This window comes from Planococcus citri, chromosome 2, assembly GCF_950023065.1.
Source record: "Planococcus citri chromosome 2, ihPlaCitr1.1, whole genome shotgun sequence".
Lineage (NCBI taxonomy): Eukaryota > Metazoa > Arthropoda > Insecta > Hemiptera > Pseudococcidae > Planococcus > Planococcus citri.
The window spans coordinates 69,580,817-69,600,425 of NC_088678.1; the positions used below are offsets into that span (position 1 = coordinate 69,580,817).

At 36.2% G+C, this 19,609-nt stretch overlaps 7 protein-coding genes across 8 annotated transcripts in view; 3 read left to right on the plus strand and 4 right to left on the minus strand.

Annotated features, from left to right (window-relative positions):
• Positions 1–109: 109 nt before the first annotated feature.
• LOC135837401 (PEST proteolytic signal-containing nuclear protein-like) lies at positions 110–1,234 on the minus strand. The gene is made up of 4 exons (XM_065352660.1): positions 1,002–1,234; positions 706–833; positions 502–635; positions 110–423 (listed from the first exon to the last, which is right to left on the minus strand). The coding sequence occupies exons 1-4, from the start codon at positions 1,024–1,026 to the stop codon at positions 270–272; spliced, it is 441 nt and encodes a 146-aa protein (XP_065208732.1). The 5' UTR covers positions 1,027–1,234; the 3' UTR covers positions 110–269.
• Positions 1,235–1,682: 448 nt separating this feature from the next.
• On the minus strand, positions 1,683–4,604 carry LOC135837418 (uncharacterized protein DDB_G0287625-like). Its single transcript, XM_065352682.1, has 3 exons — positions 4,423–4,604; positions 4,118–4,329; positions 1,683–4,038 (listed from the first exon to the last, which is right to left on the minus strand). The coding sequence occupies exons 1-3, from the start codon at positions 4,486–4,488 to the stop codon at positions 1,839–1,841; spliced, it is 2,478 nt and encodes an 825-aa protein (XP_065208754.1). The 5' UTR covers positions 4,489–4,604; the 3' UTR covers positions 1,683–1,838.
• Positions 4,605–4,729: 125 nt separating this feature from the next.
• Positions 4,730–6,619, plus strand: LOC135837434 (mitochondrial ribonuclease P protein 1 homolog). Its single transcript, XM_065352700.1, has 4 exons — positions 4,730–5,837; positions 5,922–6,058; positions 6,125–6,318; positions 6,398–6,619. Exons 1-4 carry the CDS (start codon positions 4,889–4,891, stop codon positions 6,405–6,407), a joined length of 1,290 nt encoding a protein of 429 aa, XP_065208772.1. The 5' UTR covers positions 4,730–4,888; the 3' UTR covers positions 6,408–6,619.
• Positions 6,620–6,752: 133 nt separating this feature from the next.
• Positions 6,753–9,566, minus strand: Edem1 (ER degradation-enhancing alpha-mannosidase-like protein 2). Its single transcript, XM_065352685.1, has one exon. The coding sequence runs from the start codon at positions 9,370–9,372 to the stop codon at positions 7,240–7,242; it is 2,133 nt and encodes a 710-aa protein (XP_065208757.1). The 5' UTR covers positions 9,373–9,566; the 3' UTR covers positions 6,753–7,239.
• Positions 9,567–9,782: 216 nt separating this feature from the next.
• On the plus strand, positions 9,783–12,032 carry LOC135837424 (kelch-like protein 17). Its single transcript, XM_065352688.1, has 2 exons — positions 9,783–9,975; positions 10,064–12,032. Exons 1-2 carry the CDS (start codon positions 9,927–9,929, stop codon positions 11,797–11,799), a joined length of 1,785 nt encoding a protein of 594 aa, XP_065208760.1. The 5' UTR covers positions 9,783–9,926; the 3' UTR covers positions 11,800–12,032.
• A 293-nt stretch (positions 12,033–12,325) lies between these two features.
• The window catches only part of LOC135837439 (non-structural maintenance of chromosomes element 3 homolog), a 69,244-nt gene continuing 61,960 nt past the window's right edge, over positions 12,326–19,609 (plus strand). Inside the window, exons 1-5 of one of the 2 annotated variants that reach the window (XM_065352707.1) lie at positions 12,326–12,652; positions 12,729–12,900; positions 13,084–13,184; positions 13,265–13,411; positions 13,486–13,544. In XM_065352707.1, coding sequence (XP_065208779.1) covers positions 12,470–12,652; positions 12,729–12,900; positions 13,084–13,184; positions 13,265–13,411; positions 13,486–13,542 — 660 coding nt within the window. In that variant the 5' untranslated portion in view covers positions 12,326–12,469 and the 3' untranslated portion in view covers positions 13,543–13,544. The remainder of the gene's footprint in view (positions 12,653–12,728; positions 12,901–13,083; positions 13,185–13,264; positions 13,412–13,485; positions 13,545–19,609) is intronic. The other variant, XM_065352705.1, reaches the window with a different exon arrangement.
• LOC135837427 (alkaline phosphatase-like) lies at positions 13,679–16,707 on the minus strand. The gene is made up of 6 exons (XM_065352692.1): positions 16,030–16,707; positions 15,440–15,765; positions 14,862–15,230; positions 14,580–14,775; positions 14,058–14,501; positions 13,679–13,978 (listed from the first exon to the last, which is right to left on the minus strand). The coding sequence occupies exons 1-6, from the start codon at positions 16,130–16,132 to the stop codon at positions 13,683–13,685; spliced, it is 1,734 nt and encodes a 577-aa protein (XP_065208764.1). The 5' UTR covers positions 16,133–16,707; the 3' UTR covers positions 13,679–13,682.

Here is a 19,609-nt window from a genome sequence, read left to right on the forward strand (position 1 = left end):
TCAAAGTAAAAGGAAATTAATACTTACGATGATAAGGAAGGATTTTTCGATGTTACTAACTATAAAAAGTATTCGTTATAAAAGAACAGATAGTAACTCAAGTCAATAATTATTGAAATATTAAAAAAACACTTTTTACTACACCTTGCAACTGAATTAAAAATAATTTACAAATATTTGGAATACACGTAGTACGTCCACGTACATATTACAAACACAAACGTTCGAAAATACTAAAAAATCAAAGAACCATTCAATAATTTGAGATCTTAGTGTAATTTATTAGTACTAGGTTTTGAAGGTTTATCGTCTGAAACTTCTAACGCAGCTTCTTTAAGATTCTTTTCGAAAACCTTTTTCGCATTACAGAATCCTTGCTTAGTTTTACCATATGAATTCGGACCCGCCGAGGTAGGAGTATCTCTGCAGAAAATTTATCGTTTAAATTAACTGAGTTATACAAAGAACATACTTTTAATTCACCATAATACGTATATTTACCTTCCAATATTTCTCATTCTCATTCGTGCTTCCGGAGGCATTTCCTCGGGTTCTTCGTCGCTTTCTTCACCGAATACAGACGCAACAGATCGAGAAGGTGGTTTCAAATTAACGCTCACGTTCGGTTTATCTTTCTGTGAAAAGAAAAGGATCATGAGTGATACGAAGAATAAACACTTGAGAATGTTATAATTAATAAATTACCTGAGATGCTAGTTTGATCTGGATACCTTTCTTCGGACCAAAATCTTTCTTAGCCGTACTGAAACTGAACTTTGCCTTTTTTGGCTCTTCGTCACGTTCATTGGTTCTATCTTCCGATGAATTGGAGCCTGAGTGTGAAACACTGGCAAACGTGAGAAAACTAATTTAAGTTTTAAAGAAGAATTGAGGCATACTTCCTTCTTCAAGTACCACGTATTCAGAGCCAAGTCAGAAGTTCCTCGTATCTTGTTTGTTACCTTTTGGCCTTATTATGATGAGAGATTTTCATTACGTACCTGAACCTGTGCTTCGCTTGGACATTTTGTTGTTGCTCCGTTCAAAGAATAAATCAATTTATCGATGGAGTTATTTGGCTGGGCCGCTGTGGAAGAATATATAGCTCAACCAAAACTCATATTAGGATTTAATTAACTGATTTATAACCTGAAACTCGCTAAATCATCGCCGGAATAATTAAATTTGTCAATCAAAACATCGAAAATCAAAAAATAATCAATTCATCAAAACAAAAACAACAAGCTGAATTTTTCCAAAGTTGAAAAACGAATTAGGGTAGTTCTCGAATGTTGACGCATGCGCAATGCGTGATTCATTCGTTCAATCGAATCGAATCAACTCTTTTGAATCAGGTTCTGTTTTAATTTTTTTATTTTTTAGGAAATGGAATTTTCAAATTCAAAATTCTTGTCATATAATCCTTCCCTTCTTGAAACTTTAGATTCAGTGTCTTGGTCTTGGACTCTTGGAATCCTCGTATTTCAATTTTCAACACTCACAGTGCGAATCTAGCTAGATGAGCATGGGAATGGAAAGCTGCGAAAATATTTTTCAATTTTGATTTCTGATGAACGAAGTAGAAGAAAAATTCCATCCATAATATAAGAAAATGTTACGTTTAGATGTAGCAAAGGATTTGAAAGTTGAAGATACCAATTACCAATAATTTTTACAACGAATAGATAAAAATACAAAATTTATTCCAAAAAACACTATAATTACATTATAAAAACGCTCTCACATACGATGTCTATTTTTTAAAATGAACAACAATGAAATAAAATCCATCAACGTATGTATACTCGATACAAATATATAATCAACACAGAAAAGGGTTAACAAGTAGCGATTTTTTTAACACCAGTGACAATTTTCTGTATCCTAGGTCGTTTTCTGCTTTTCCTAGCAAACACTCCATGTTCTACATCTTCACTGATGGTTACAGAACAAGCGGCAATGGTTTCAAATTTAGATTCTTCAGTTGATTCTACTTCATCGGCACATCTGGAAATAATTTGGACAATACCGACATTTTTAAAAGGCGATAACATCCTCTGTTCGTTAATCATTGGTATCTTGGCATCGATTTTATTGTTTTCGATGTGCGTGAATTTTTCTTTCAAGAGATCTGGCGTTTCTTTCATAGGAGATACTAATTTCCACGACTGCTTCTTCATGCTGAGAAACGCTGCTTTGCAATTTCTTTGTTCGAGTATATCATCGATTAAAGTTTTACCTGGTGTTTTGGGGATGAATTTTTTTAACGCATTTTCGGCGAGATTATTAGAAATATCGATGCTTTTGTGATTTGTTTCTTCATTATGTTGGGGTTCGATTTTATTTGTATTTGGAATACGTGGTTGATTTTTATTTTCTGTACTCGATGTATTTTCAATTCGATCATTTCTAGCCGGATTAGAAATATTTGTATCATTCTTTAGATGTGACGAGTTTTGAATTTGAACATTTTTATCGAGATTCGATGATGATGAAGTATTTGGTTTATTTGAATCATTCTTCATACTTGGAGTATTTTCAGTTCGATCACTTTTATGTAGACTTGAAGTAATCGGTTTATCTGTATCATTCTTCACACTCGACTTAATTTCAGTTCGATCATTTTCATGCAGATTTGGAATATTCGGTTTATTTGTATCATTCTTCACATTCAACGTAATCTCAATTTGATCGTTTTCACGTAGACTTGGGATATTCGGTTTATTCGTATCATTCTTCACATTCGACGTACTTTCAACCGGAAGATTTTTATTCAGATTTGAATTACCCTGCTCGTTTGAATCATTCTTTCCACTCGAAGTATTTTCAATTCGACGACGTTTATACGGATTTGAATTATCCTCTTTATTCAAGTCTTTCTTCTCGCTCGAAGTTTTCTCAATTCGGTGACGTTTATCTGGATTTGACGTATTCGGTCCATGCGTATTGTTCTTCATCTTCGAAGTATTTCTAATTCGATCCCAAATATGCGTATCGTTGGAAGATTTGTCCGAATTTTGTAGGTCAGAAGCACTCGTTTCAGCTGGAACACAATCTAGACGAGGACTAGAATCAGCAGTATTTTCTTTTGTTACAGATTTGATGCGATGTTTCACACGTGCTTCTTGTTTATCTTGATGCTCCTTTTTAACAATATGTTCTGAATAACTCTGAACTTCTGAACCATTGATTACACCCGAAGTATTTTCAACTCGAACATAAAGATGTCTCTTTTTATGTGGAATGGCTGAATTTTGTACGTCAGAACTACTCGTTGCGGCTGGAACACCATCTAAACGAGGGCTAGAATTAGCAGTATTTTCTTTTATTACAGGTTTAATGTCGTGATGTTCTACACGCGTTTCTTGTTTATTTTGATGTTCCTTTCTAGAAATATGTTCTGAATAACTCTGAACTTCTGAACCATTCATTGAACCCGAAGTATTCTCAGTTCGAACACGAAGATGCTTCCTTTTATAGGAAATGGTTGAATTTTGTGGCTCAGTAGTATTTCTTGAAGATGAAGCATCATCTAATCGGGTTTTAGGGTTAAAGGTGTTTCTTTTTCGTATCACACATTTGATCAGAGATTTTGGATATCTTTCTTGACTCCGTCGATGCTGCTTTTTGGTAATACGAATACGTTCTGAGTAAGTCTGAGCTTCGAAAAGACTTTCAACTCGATCACGAGGACTTCTTGAATGTCTTTCCTTGAACTCGTTTGATTTCGTCCGAGACCTACGATATTTCTCTTGATCACAGTATTCATTACTACGACGTTCATTTCTTTCCGAACTGTTTCGTTTCTCGATCCGATGTTTTTCGTCGTATTTACCATTCCTGTCGGTTGGTTTTTTCGTAGGGAAGGCACTTTCTGAGGTTATATGAGATCTATACCTGTATTTCTCTTCGATAGGACTACCATCTTTATGATATGTTTCGCGAACACCTTTATTACCACGATCGAGTGATCTATTCCTGTAACGATTCGTTGATCTATCGCGATGTTCTCGTCGACGGAATGCTAAATCATCGTTTCTGTAACCATAATAACAAACGAATGTAAAATAATTCGCACGAAATCAAAATTATTTCACGGACTGTGAAGCCAACTTACTCAACACGTAATTCGTGAAGCAAATTATCCTTTCGTTTATTTTCAGCCACAGCAGTTCTAAACAAAGATGATATATTTCGTTCGAGATCTTCGACCTTTTTAGCAAGCTCTTCGATGCGTTTTTGTAAATGATATTTTTCGCCACTCAACTCCTCGATTAGTTTTTGAGCATCTTTGTATTGCTGTTGTACAGACTCCAGTTCGTTTTCAATCTACAATGGGCGTAAAATTTAGCGACGGATTAATAAATAACGTACTGAAATGATGCTGAAAATGAGGGACTAGGTGAACGTGGAAAAACTTACTTTGACAATGTAATCGGTGGTGGTTTCTTGTGGTAGATCATCGTAAATATCGTCTTCGCTATCCATGTTACTTTTCTATTACAAATTGCTTCGAAATATACTTTTTAACGTCGGAAATAAGAGTTTTATTCCATCGCAAAGCTGCATTTTTGATTTCATTTTTTTTTTTGTTGATAACAGAAAAGTGATAAGAACTCATCAAGGACATGTGAATACTTTTTTGGTAAAGTTTGGTAAAATACGGTAAAATACCTGAAAGCGTAAAAACCCTTTGAAAACCCTTACATTTTGTTCAGAAACCTTGGAAATCATGCAAAACGCAAAACGAAAACAAGTTAGTGATAAGTTTTTCCAAATTTTTTTCACTCAAAGCATGTGATTCAATGTGATTTTTGAAGTAATTAATATTTTCAAATCCACGAACTATTCCTGTATTTATGATTTTGTGAACCTACGTAATGCAACGATGAACAAATGTCCAAGATTGCTGCTTCGTTTCTCCTCCAACTTGATAAAAACCCACTGTATCAAGTTATCAGGAGGACTACCCGGCACATTAACCAGATACTCATTAGCTTCTCAACCCAGATACTTTTCCTCCGGAAAAGACCCCTCTCGAGACTTACAAGATGAATTCGAGAACTTCGAAGATGACGTCGAACCGAACTATCAAGACGTTAACGCAGATGAGATCACCGGAGGAGACCCAGAGTTGATAAAAATGCTAAATCTGTGTCAAATGGAAATCAATATGCTAGCTCAAAGCGGCGCTCAAGTACCTCTATCTCTAAATACCGAGCAATGGTGTGAACTGGTCAAAATTCAAAGTAAAATGCAACGCGTGAGATTCCTCAAATTCTTATGGCTAAAGGAAATTAAACGTAAAAATCATAAACGTAAAAAACTGATAAATCACGAAAAGTATTTAGAAGCAGTAGCAAATCGTGGTCCGAAAAAGCGTCGAGATGAAATTCCTACGAACGCTCCGATGGTTTACGGATTGAGCGAAACATCTTTAGTACATCGAATACGCGATGTTGAAATGAATCGATTTTATAATTACAAGTTACTTCAAGCGATGCAATTCGGTCCGAATATATTGGTAGATTGCGGCTACGAATCTTTCATGAATGCTAGAGAGTTGAATCTGTGCGCTAAACAATTATTATTCATGTGGTCGGAGAATCGCGATTGTAATTTTCCGTACCATCTAACGTTCTGCAATTTGAAAAAAGATAGTCCAGTTTTGAAAAAATTACGCAAGACACTCGTAGGTATCGATACAGATCCTACGTTTCCTTTCAATTATACCGAGAAAAACTACACGGAGTTGTATCCTAAAGAAAACCTTGTGTATTTAACTCCTCATTGTACCGAAACCCTGAAATACAATGGAAACGATATTCACATCATTGGTGAGCTATTTTAGCCTTACTTATATCGTAGGTATATTTCATCATTCAAATTGCATTTAGAGTAACCCATCGTTGAATTTTCAGGAGCAATGGTTGATAAATCGTACTGTGAACCGATATCTTTAGCTAAAGCTAAGAAAGATGGTATTCGTTACGCCAAGTTCCCATTAGATGCTCATTTGAATTGGAAAATGGGAGTAAAATCGTTAACGTTGAATCAAGTTAGTAACCAAATTAATATTTCATTGATTTTGACTTCAAAATATTAATATTGTTTCAATTTACAGTGTTTAGCAATCATGAACGATATTAAAGATGGACGAGATTGGCCATACGCTTTTAGACATGTACCGAGACGAAAATTAGAAAATACTTTAATCAACGAAGCCACTAAAGAAATAAGAGACACCAGACATACAACTAAATCAATTAAAGAACGTTACCGTCGAAATCTAGTCTACGATTTACTTTTGCCTAACAAGTAAAAATACTATAGTTTATTGTCATTTTCTTCAGTTTTTGTCAGATTACTTATATTTTTTATTGTTCTGTTTCTTTAGACAAAACTGAAGTTTCTGCATCGAAATGTAATCTCGTACTTGTATCGCTGGAATTTCGAACCAACAATTTTATTGTTGTAATACATATTTCATCTTTTTTATTACAGCTATTTCTTGGATTGTAGTGAATTACTGTTTCAAAAATTATTATTACTTGCTCTTCAATTTTTATTGATGATAATCGAATGTAGAAATGTACAAAGAAAGGTATTTTTACTGAAATGTTTCACCTTTTTTCTTTCACGATTCAATAGATCAATTCTCAAATTTTTTGGTCACATTCTCTATTTTATTCGATGTGAAATGTTCAATTAAACACTCGATGAATTATTTAAGAAAGAAATCAAACCAGAAATAGTATTCAACATCTTATTATTTACACAACAAGGAAACATTGGTAACAACGCGATTAGTAAATTAACAAAACTCATCATTTATAATCGAATTGAGCTTTTTTTTCTAAAATTAACAAGAAAAATAAATAACTCAGTCAAATACAATTCCTCTATCCGAATTCCAACACAAATCACCTAATTAATTAAGAAAAAAAATACAAAAGGCAAAAATTTAAAACAAATAAAAATATTTACCATTAAAATTAAACAAATATGACTCGATGACTTCTCAAATTTAACCTAATCAAATTGGAAAGAGGAATGTAATAACATAATATACGTAAAATAATCAAGATAAAATAGGAAAAACAAGATTAAAATTTCAAAATTAAAAAAAAAAGAGAACAAAACATCGTAGACGAAGGAATGACTTTCATAAAAAAATAATTCGTTTAAAAATAATCACAAAAATCGATACGATTATAAAAATGTTACATCACAATGGGTTCAAGGATTACCGAAAAATTGTCCTAGGAAGGAAAACCTTTGAATGAATTCTTGGGGTTTACAATATAATAATTTTAAATCGCTGAATATCCTAAATTCTTTATTTTTATTCTCTTTTACGATTCTTTCAAGCATCGATTGAGAATCGTAATCGGTTTTAAGCGTTTCTGTTTTATTCGTGAGGTATTCTTGGAAAGTTTCAATTTCCGCTTCCAAAGAGGCTATTTTCTTTTTGATATTATTAATGATTTCTTTCTGGTCGTCTTGTAAGTAGCATTGATCTTCAACGTGAACAAATAAGTACTCGAAGAGATCCTTCGACGTACACTTTTCTCGTCGATTTGTCGTCCCAAACATTCTCTTGATAGGTTTACTAGTAGAATACGTGGTTTCAGAAGCAGCTTCTGGCGTAGTAGGTGTCGGTTTACTCTTCAGATGCTCGTATAACTCATTTAGCTGTTCGTATATTTTACGATCTAGCTGCTGTTTGAGTAAATCGTTCGGTGATGATGGTACTTTCACTTTACGATGTTTTTTGATACGATCGCTTAGGTTTTGTACATTTGCACCGACGTCATTAACGTTTTGATGGAAGGATTTCAGTCGTTTACTTTTTCTATCAGGTTTACCGGTAGCTTGATCGACGTAGAATGATTTTTCGGGCGAGCAACATTGGAAAATACTCGGATCTATAGGATGAGCTTCGGTGTTGAAAATATATCCGCCTGTGTCGATTACACACGATTTACCCGAAGCTGTCTCGAACGCTTTGCCATGTTCGCCTCTATTATGAATGAAATTATCCGGATCGAAGAGTAAATACAGGTATTTAGTCGTCTCGGCCAAGAAAAACGATTCCATACGATTAGATAACGAATGATCTCGACAGTCTTTGATCGTAGCGTAACCGCAACTCGTAACAGCGCTGTGTTGTATACTTTTGAGGATATCTACGCCAATATCGAGTAAATAAGGATTACCAGTAGCTCTGTACAGATACATGACAGATTCTATGAGTTCTGGACGTAATGGATAACTTTCCCGGTTTGCACTGACTTCTTGCTGAATGATGTTGAAAAACTCCGGAGTAAAACCATACTTTTTCCAAACGTTGTGATAATTGTGGATAGATTTCATGCTTTCGTTAACGTTACCGATGTGTGACAATACTCCGGGCCAATACGCCTCCAAAGATTGGAATAAAGGTAAGGTAATCAATCCTTTTTGCATCGATACCCAAAAATACCAATCGTCGTGTTTCAAATACTTATTGACCGACTTTTGAAGTACCAAGAACATCGACATGAGCTCAGGTTTGTTAAACAGTAAAGCTCCTTTTACCAAATACTCGAAATAAGAATCGATACCAGCTCCTATACCGGAATCTTGCGATGTCCAAACACCACTGACGATATCTACATGATTACCGAGTAATCCGATTTTAGACTGGAGCTGGAATAATGCTCTAAGAGCATTCATGGCTACCTCTTCGTAAATAGGATCACCGGTTAATCTGGAAAGCGTACCAAATTCCAAGACATATGTTCCAATTCCAGCAGTACAAGTGATTGTTGTTTCACCTGGAGGGACACCTCTCTTTAGGTTGACAGTACCGTAAGGCATACCAGTCACGGTATCGAAAGCTGGTAGTAGACGATTGGCTACGTTCTCAGCTAAACGTAGTAAAGGTCCGTTGCAAGGCCATCCGGGTTCGAGTTGTATTCCGGCCTTGTGAGAGAGTATATGAGCGCTGAGAAGACCACCGATTACTCGGATATTTGTTTCGAATACCGAAACGTTCATATTGATGTCGAAGTCGATGGTTTCGGTGATGATGTTGACGACTCTCTCGAACTCTGTGTAATTACCCATCACGATCAGAGTATCTAGGGCGTCTATTAGAGTTAATGAGTAGCTACCCCAAGTGTCGACGCCGTCGCAGGTTAGTGGTCTCAGTTCGTCGTAGGGGTACGCGTGTTTCAAGTAACCGCTGTAGGCATGATTGAACATTTCACGTACTTCTTCTCTGTATTTAAGTAGGTCATCGCGAGTGTATCGGTTGTATGTGTCGATTTGACGCAGGATAATCGATAATACGAATATAGAATACAGAAATGTGTACCGAGAAAACATCTTGATCTAGAAATCGACACCGCTTCAAGTAGGCTTATCAGCTTCTCATGGCTAGAGTGTCGGTGAACAGAACGAAGTATGAATCTTGAACACAGTTTTAGAAAAACTATTAAAAGAAATAAATATGCTAAACTGTTCGATGATTATCGTAAAACTTAATTAAATTAACATGATACGATTTTCAAAACGAAAAACTTCACATTTTTTTTTCAAAACACACGTTATCACACGTCAACCAATCGATAAGCTGCACCTCCCCCAAACTTTCCCATGTTTTTATTGTCAAAATAGAAGCTAAATATCACCACTTCGTAACTTATTTCATGATGTGGTGCAAAATCACTGGTCAGGTCAAGAGTGGGATGGGAGTAGAAGAGAAGTTCATCAAGTTTATGATAAGTTCTGTTTGTTTTCATTTTCTACTCGTAATTAATGAAATTTAATTCTCCTCGGTTTTTTTAATCAATGAGTAGTATACTTTGTGTTCTTGATTCTTCATAATACTCAAGTTCAATTCAAGCTGCAGATACATTTCAACCTGTCACTGCAAAACCATGAAACTGGATTTCCTGGTGACCGAAAGTGAAGAGAGTCCTCGTCCAGGTAGAAATTTATTGCATTTGTTAACGTGTAAATTCAAGTTGATGAACAGAAGAAAACTAAAATCGTTGGTTGCGTGCATTTGTTTCAGAGCCGGTTCTCAGCCACAAAGACTATTTTTTTCTGCATTTGAACGAGCTTCGATTACAAAATTCATTATGTGACGTATGCTTCAGCGTTAACGGCAAAACATTCTCATGTCATCGTGTAGTTCTAGCCACCGTTTCTCCCTACTTCAGGACTATGTTCAATGGAAACTTCAAAGAGAGCAAGTCCGATCTTATTCCCATCCACGACGTCGAAAGTGAAGCATTCGAAGAAATTCTCAACGCTGTTTACACTGCTCAAATTCATCTAAATGCGGGAAACGCGTACTGCATTCTTAAAGCTAGTCACATGATGCAGCTAGAGACGATCAGAAACGTCTGCACATCGTATATCTCGAATAATCTGAAAATTAGTTATTTAGTCGATACGTGCTTATTTGCTCTAAACATCAAGAAAATGGAATTACATTCAAAGTGCGTCCAGGCGATATCCGAAGATATATTAACTTACGGTCAAACCGAAAGCTTTGAGAAGATCCCCATCGATGTGTTCAAATCGATCTTATCCAGTCGTACTTTCAATGATTCCGAAGAAGAAGGGGTATTTTTATTGATATCACAATGGTGTAAAGATAACAAAGTCAAAAGTAACGATATCCAGATGCTGTTGGAATCGGCCGATCTTAAAATGACTAAAAATATCAGATCGTTCATTGTAGCCGATTTAATGGCTAATTCGATTTTCAACGGTTCGACGTTGAATGAGAAATGCATCAAGGTTGCCAAGAAATCCGACGACGATTCTCATCTCAATTTAAATGTGTATTTCAACGGCATCGACGTCAAGACTTGCGAAAAAGGATGGGGTGTTTTAAAAATGAGCGACGAATTTGATACTTACGCTTTGTCATCGTTTTATCCTTCCGAGTCGACGTTCAAAAAAGTTACTAGAATTGGATCGAAGATGTTCTGCCTCGAGTCTACCGGAAGTAAATTTCAGTTTTCGAGTTACAACGAAGAAGGCGATAAAACTGCACTGAAAGTGCCACCGTTTCATTTCAAACTTTACGATATGGTCGCCGTCGATAGTACATTGTACGTGATGAAGAAAGATCGCGATTCTAAAAACGCTATTCAAGGGTTACTGGCGTATGATTGCGGACGTAACGTGTGGGAAACTAAATTTATTAGTTTTCAAGCTTTCAAACCGTCTACCACCAGCGAAACTAACGCTTTCGGTATCCAACATCCATTTTCGTTTCCAGAGTTCAATTTTTCCGATTACAATTGCTCCGCTCTAACTTCCAGCGATGGTGTTCTATATTTGGTAGCTAGTAGGCTCGGTGAATCGAACCAATACTTGACATTGTTGGATTTTCGTGTTCCTAGTGTTCAAGCTCAAGTGATGGGATTGGTTAAATTCGAACAAGAAAAACACACGAACGCTGCCATTTGCGCATTCGACAAAAAAATAGCTCTGTCTGGTTCTAATAATCAAGGTGCTCTACGTAATACTTTCAGTATTTTCGATACTACTGCTAAACGATGGTTATACGATGTGAAACCTATGAACTTGGCTCGTGCTGATCATAATCTCATTCATCGTAACGGTTTCATATACGCGGTGGAGAATAACCTGCCATTCGTTACCAATGAAAAATACGATTTAAAATCGAATAAATGGATTACTATTCCGACTTTGCCTAGACGAGTGGCGTATGAATGCGAAGATGGGATTGTATCTGTATCGACTGGCAGTGTCTTTGGTATCGATGTTTGATATTGCTGAGTTGATAAACGTGTAAACGTAGAATAAGTCATTTTGTTTAGTAATATTATCGAGTATTTTGGAATCCTTTTTTATATTTTTTCCTATCGTTGTATCGTTGACTATTCAACAAATATGTAACTGTGATTCTTATGGATTTTTCCTAATCGTGTTGCATCTCTAAGTTTTTTTCATTGTTTTGTAAATTTAAAGTATTGAATATATTTACCGATTTTTTTTCATTATTCTTTTCGATACAGTCTTTCGCTAAATAACATCTATTAAATTAAAATTGAATGATTGCATTGTTTGCCAAATTTGGAAGACGACTAAGACGAGTTTGAAACTGTTTGAAAAATAATTCTAAGTTCAAATTTTAAATTTTAGCGTACCTCCTCACAAAAAAATAGACATTCATTTTGAAAAAGTAGACTTCTGAATAAAAATAATCATGACGTCATCAATTTCCTGTCTTCTGATTGGTTATAATTTTTTGCAACAAGAAAATTTGTAAGCTCGCCACAACCTGCAAGTCAAAAAAATGTAAAAACTTTTGATTTCCAAACTTCGCGAAATTCTGCCGCTAAAAAGTTGTACTTTCTATTTTTCGGTGTATTTAACAATATTTTTGTAAAAGTGAACTCATTATTTGTACTTATTCACCTCCTATATCGTTGAAATCATGGTTGACGCAGACGAAATAGATATTGACGATTACGCAGGACAAGTTGTGCTGTATCTTCTGTCACAGCAATGCAAAAACTCGACGGTCAAGAAACCCGAACTAATCAAAGCTGTCTTGCCAGACTTAGGTCGTAAAAATATCAAAGCAATTTTTGACGAAGCTAAGAATAGCTTGAAGAAAGTAAGCTCGATTCGTTCTCCTTAATTTTACCAAAGTATCTGCGTACATGTGAGTATAAGCATGTGTGGTTTTTCAGATCCATGGAGCGAACTTAATCGAATTGGAGGAAAGTACCAAACAACTTATGCTCGTGAACGCAGTTCCCACCGATCCCCCTTTGAACTGGAGCGATGAAATTAGAAAACAACAGGCTATACTTCTACCGGTCTTATCTCTTATATTCATGAGCGGAGGTTCGGCTCCTGAAAGTAAGAAAAAGAATTTCCAACGTGTAAAATTCGTCTATGATGATTCAAATTGCATATGATAGAAAACCGTGATTATTTCAATCATCACATCCTTACTCATCTAGTTTAAGTCTGAGACGAATGTTTTTCTATGTACAATAATTGTTAGTTTAATAAGTACTGATCATATGATATATTTTTTAGACGACGTTAAAACCTTGCTGAGGAAATTGAGGATTATCAATGACAATGAGCTTTCTTACGATAGTGAAGAATTCGGTGATGTTGAAAAGATACTAAAAAATGTAACTGCATATCGTAACTCGTAACTGTTTACTTCGAACTTTCTGTACGTTTACTGATTGATTAATAATTGTTTTCGAAGGTTTTAGTTAGTCAACGTTACCTGAATTATGGCACTACCAAGCCCCGAAACGCAGCAGAAAAAGATGTTCCGATCAGTGTTTTTACTTGGGGTATTAGATCCGAATTAGAAATCAGCAAGGAGAAAATACTGAAGTTCGTCAGCGATGTATGTTTTCTGTCATCTTTTGTATTATTTTATCGTATTCGGTACACTGATTGATTGGTGAATAAATGTTGCAGGTGTATGGAGTGGATGTTACCAACTGGCCCGATCAGTTGGCGTCGTTAAACAGATAGAGGTACGTTTCGTTATTTTCATTTTCGAATAGTTTTCACATATTATGTTCGGTGGTTTCCCTTCCCACCATCAGGTTTATTACATTTCAAGCACTAAAATTACTATTTTGTGCAATAACTCATTAAAAATATCGAATGTTTTAAAATCCTATTACTATATTTGTACGAAGTATCGTTAAAATAAGTACTATAATCATGACTAGATTACTGTTCGTTATCGACGAACTCGACCGCAAATTAGTATCATCTTTCGATGAAATTTCGCGAGGTACTTTAATGTTGGCTGCGTACGCTTCGGCGATCGGTATATAAGATTGTTCGAAATTACCGGTAAATAAATGTGCCCAAGGACCTCGTGCAAACACAGCTACATCGTCTCCCCCGTGAGCTCCTGAGTATAAATGTACCATGGCAGGATATTTATAATATAGATCACCTTGAAATACATAGATCAAGAACACATTAAAAATCATCTTTGTCATCGTTTCAGTTCTTCGCTTGGCTGCAAAACTTACTCATGTTATCATTTTCTAAATCGTAAGGAATTCCAGGAGTTTCCTCTTTCTTGTATCCTGGACCATTGGCATAGCTCAACGTAGCGTACGGTTTTCCTTGCGAAGACCGACCGTAAATACCTAAAATATCGAAACCTCTAGCTGGGTGCCCGTTGAAAGACATTGTGTGAGCGTGATCAGCTGTTACAACGATCAACGTGTCTTCTTCGTCGGTCAAATTGGCAGCTACTTCGATAGCTTTGTCGAATTCTAGAGTTTCGTCCAAAGCTGCTCTAGCTTCGTTGTAATGATGAGCCATGTCGATTTTACCACCTTCTACGAATAAGAAAAATCCTTTCGTGTTTTTCTCTAGAAGTTTTATGGCTGTTTCTGTCATTTGAGATAAGGTAGGTTGATCGTCTGGTCGGTTCAAATTGTAGCTCATGTGGCCGGAAGCGAATAAACCTTCGAAAGGATGAAGTTAATATTGTTAGGTTACAGGTTTGAATGTGAGGAAGGTTTTCAAATAAGAAAATGATATACCGAGGAAGTAATCTGTGCCGGTGATATTTGTATTTTTCAATTCTTCAAGTGTACTCGCGTATACTCCGTTGACCTTTCGTTCTATTTTATCTTTTTTCCATTCTTGGATCAAATCTGTGTCTAGACGATTGCCCAATCCGTGGATGGAGTTTCCTTTCTGAGGAAGGAATTTTTGGCGACCTCCTCCCATCAAAACCTGTTCAAAGATGATGGAATAATTCTCAGAATATTTTTCTCACGACTCATGTTGATTTCAGGAATCAAAGTTTAAGAAGGAGTTACCTTTATATTTTTGCCTGGTTCGTCGTATATTAATTGTTTGGCGATATCAAAATTGCAAGATTCCGGATCCAGTTGATAATTTCGAACGTCGTTATCACATTCCATCGATCGATAAGGTACATGAGCATAGGCTCCTGCCGGAGATGCGTGAGTAATACGAGTATTAGTGACTATTCCGGTCGCCTTACCGGAATCTTGTGCCCATTTTATGATCGAAGATGGTCGATTCGATGGCTTTTTAGCAGATTCGCAATCGGCTACTTTTACTTTGGCGTTCACTCCGATCGTCATGAAGTTTCCTTTTACTCCGCTCATGTAAGCTGTCGATGTGCTGGCTGAATCGGAAACTTGTCGGTCTACGCAGTAGGTCTGAAAACAAGAGAAAGATGAATAATTGATGAGATTTTAATGGAAATATTGAATCTATGAGTAATTCAGTGTGTTTGATTTCATGGTTCGTTTTCAGGTCAATCTCAGTGTTTCACGAAATGTTCCAAAAAACCGTATTTTATGAAAATTTTCACGCAGAAAGGAAATCACCCTGCGCCATGATTCATTAATTCGAGCTTTCATCGTACCTTGGACAACCCTGTATAAGGAAAATTCTCAAAAAATAATCGATTCTCTTCTCCATTACGTTTATTGAGCTGGCCTTTGTAAATCCTAGCTGCTGTTATCGTCGGAATAGACATCCCATCGCCCATGAAAAATATCACATTTTTCGCCACATTCGTGTTCGTCTTCCTCCATAGCTTCTCGTTTAATGCTTCGAATCCCTTTTCTCGCCAGTATTGCGATTCGGTTTCTACCTCGTCGATAGGAGGAGATTCCAGTGGCTTGTATGGTTCAGCTTCTTCGTATTTGATCACCTTATACGGTGGTGTTGAGGTAGGGCTGCTGCAAACTGAAACATTTTGTTTGAATTTTCTTACTATGGCAATGTCATAGATCATTTTAAATTGTTTTGGGTTAGAATAGATGAATTTTTCTCGAGATTCACTTACCTATGTATCCCCCCCCCCACTAAATTTTGATAATTTTAGATTGTTTCTATTTTTTTCTTTTTTTTTTTGGCCAATACCCTCAACCCATTCATTGAATTGTTTCAAATTTAGAGATGAATATTTTACATAGATACCTAGGTGTATATTATGAATATCTCACTTACCCGCATTTATGAAGAAAAACGTTGCAACGATGATGATAATTAATTTACTAGACATATCGTAGGAATTATTGATAATAACTAAATTCCGTCGAATTTGATACATTCTCAATCTACTGTGATATTTTTCAATTTGAAAAATACCTATAAATTTTATCACGAGAAAAAAATATCTACAATTATTTCAAGTAGTTGTCGCGTCGCTATTGTTCTTTTCCTCATCGCGAACATTTTGCTTATCAAATTGTCGACGGAAACATTTACATTCGCATTATAAATTAAAAAACACTCGAAAAATTATAAAGTAATTTGAGATTATTATTTCATCACCAGACCACTGAAAATACTTGAAAAGCTCGTCTCGAGGGTGTCCAAAAACGAATCCGACCAAAAGATCAGAAAGCACTGTACCTATTTTTAGGGCTGAAACTCGATATGCAAATCGAGATAGTATACGATGCAACAATTTTATTAATTACCGTATTAAAATTATATCGAGCGATGATAATTATCAGCTCGAGTTGCTGATTCTTGTTACGATTTCAATGTTTTCGCCACATTTGCCTGCATACTCGTACACATCGCACTATATACCGTTACACACGTGTAATGTATTCGAGGAATGCACGTACAAATACATATTAGAAGACTTTCGAATCAAAGTATAGAAAAAAATTGTATAATTTTATGGTATATTAAGTAATACGGTGTAGCTTGCGTTGAACTTATATGACTGAGAGCGAGAAGGAAGGGTTATCGTAACAAACATCTTTTGAAATTTGTCATAGGTATAGGTGATGAATTACTTTTATCTCGAATTTATGTTTCGTGAAATTGTAATAATTGAGAGCGATAACGATGCGATAAGTGCGCTCTTTATCTGAACCATACTTCTCGATTTTTATGCGGAGCATTTGTGATGAAATTGAGTTTATACATTGTTTAGATGTACTCGTAGCGTGTCGAGTGCATGGAGTGCAAGTGAACGTGTAAATAAATTCAATAAATAGTAGTCTTACGCTTATCAAAATTACGAACGTCTTATTTACGAAAAATATGAGGTGGTGTGATTTGGTTTTTTATGACGATGATGATGCCATTGACGAAAAGATTAGTCAACAATGTTTGGGGGGGGGGGCTCTGTAATTTTATACCTGTGCGTCTGAATCGTGTGGTTCGTTGCAATTCAAGTGCGGGTAATTTATTTTAGAATTGTTGAAAATGACGGAAATTCAATGGAATTTTCGAGAATATAGTCAAAAATAATTGTGAAAAATTTATGAAACATTGCCACAATTTTTGTAAAATAATATTGAAAAAATTACAAAAAAAATTAAGAATGTCAAACTATCGAGAGACGAATACAACATATCTACAGCAACGAACACAACGGAATAACGTATATTTGGTCAGGTATGATATGTACAATGAGTACAAGTACAAAGTGGAAAATCCCACAAGCTTATCTCGTACCTATAGAATAGCTACGAGTACGTAGACGATACAATAACGGATCACATCGACTATCTAACACGCCACCTCGATGTGACACAAATTAACAATTTAATACATTATAAAATATCACCATAAAATATTCCATTAAAACACAATAATACGCAAATTGAATAATATAACATAACAAATAAATATTTCACAACATGATTTAAAACAACGAAGTATAAAACGATAAATAAAGCTCAATGCAAATAGGCTAGACACTAGAAGGAACGACCCCCATTGAACCTCGAAAATATTCAAATTTGGTCCGGTCTAGGGGCTTGGTGAAAATATCCGCGATATTTTCCTCACTCGCCACCGGAATTACACAAATCTCTCCCTTGGAGACTAAATCATGAACGAAACGATAAGCGATATCTATATGTTTACTTCTGCCAGTGAAATTACCCCTACAGGCAAGAGATACAGCACCAGAGTTATCTTCGTATATCTTAACGTTGCAATCCACTTTACCAAACTCAGACAATAATCCCTTGATCCACATCACTTCCTGAGTGGCATCAGCAAGTGCATAAAATTCAGCCTGAGTGGATGCTCTGGTCACTGCTCCCTGTTTGACACTCTTCCATAACACAGGATTTCCATACACACGAATAACGAATCCAGATGTGGACTTTCTATCATTCAGATCTTGAGCATGATCCGCATCAACGTAACAATCCAACACTGGATCCGAGGAACCAATACTAACATATTTCAGACAAAGATCACGAGTACAATACAAATATCTGAGCACTCTCAACGCATACTCAAAATACTCCTTACAATAGCCTGCCTGAAAACGACTCAAATAACCACTCGAAAATGAGATATCAGGACGAGTTGCTGCGGCAATATACAACAAAGCACCTATTAAACTCCTATAAGGCAAATCATCTCTCACTTCGTCCATTTTTCTCAACTTGAGACCACTTTCCATAGGTGTTGTAAAAATCTGCTCGGAGTCTGCTACACGATATTTCACAGCTAATTCTTCAATGTATGCCGATTGTACCAATTCCATAACACCACCAGTTCGATCATAACGAATTTCAACGCCTAAATAATTCGACACAGGTCCCATGACCTTCATAGAAAATCTTGAGCACAATTTCCAAATCACTGATTGAATTTCTCTGAGATCACCACCGCAAATCAACAAATCATCAACATATACCAATATGAACACATTTCCTCTTACGTAAATACATCTCTCAGAACCAAAATTCTTGAAGCCTAAAGACTTGAGATACCTATCAAGACATTCGTACCAACATCTCGGACTTTCGCGCAAACCGTATAGTGCCTTTTTCAACTTGAGTACTTTACCAGGTCTGATAGGATATCCTTTCGGAGGACTGACATAAACTTCCGACTTGACTTCACCATTTAAGAACGCAGCATCAACATCCAACTGCTCAATATGCCACTTATTCTTCACAGCTAACGAAAAATAGGTCTTTACAGCTGCCATACTAACAACTGGTGAGTATAATTCTTCAAGCTCGTCATCTTGTTGGTAACCACGAACAACAACTCGAGCTTTCAGCGAACCATCAGCTTTCTTGGCATATACCCACTTCAAATCTAGAGCTTTATGACCTTCAGGTAGGTCAGTTTCAATCCAGGTGGCATTCTTCTCAATATTTCGAAGCTCCTTTTCCATTGCCTCCTTCCATTCATCAGCTCGTTCGTCAGTAGTTGCCTCCTCATACGTATCCGGAACACCTACTTGGACAAAATAGGCAACTGGTGAGCCATACCTATCTATTGGTTTCTTCTCACGTGACGATCTCCGAGGTAACTCACGCTCACTCGATTCACTTGACCTCAACTCATTCGACCTTGACTCATTCGACCTTGACTCATCCTCTTCATCATCACTATCTAGGTACATTATTCTACTTTTGGTTGGATCAATAAACTTCACGTTCCTAGACACAGTTATTTCTCCATTACACAAGATACGATAACCAGTTTCCTCAAAACCAACGATTTTCCCATAGACTCCTTTCTTGGACCATTTATCAGGACGCCTTTGGTCAGGTACACGAACGAAAACCTCCGATCCATACAAAACAAGATT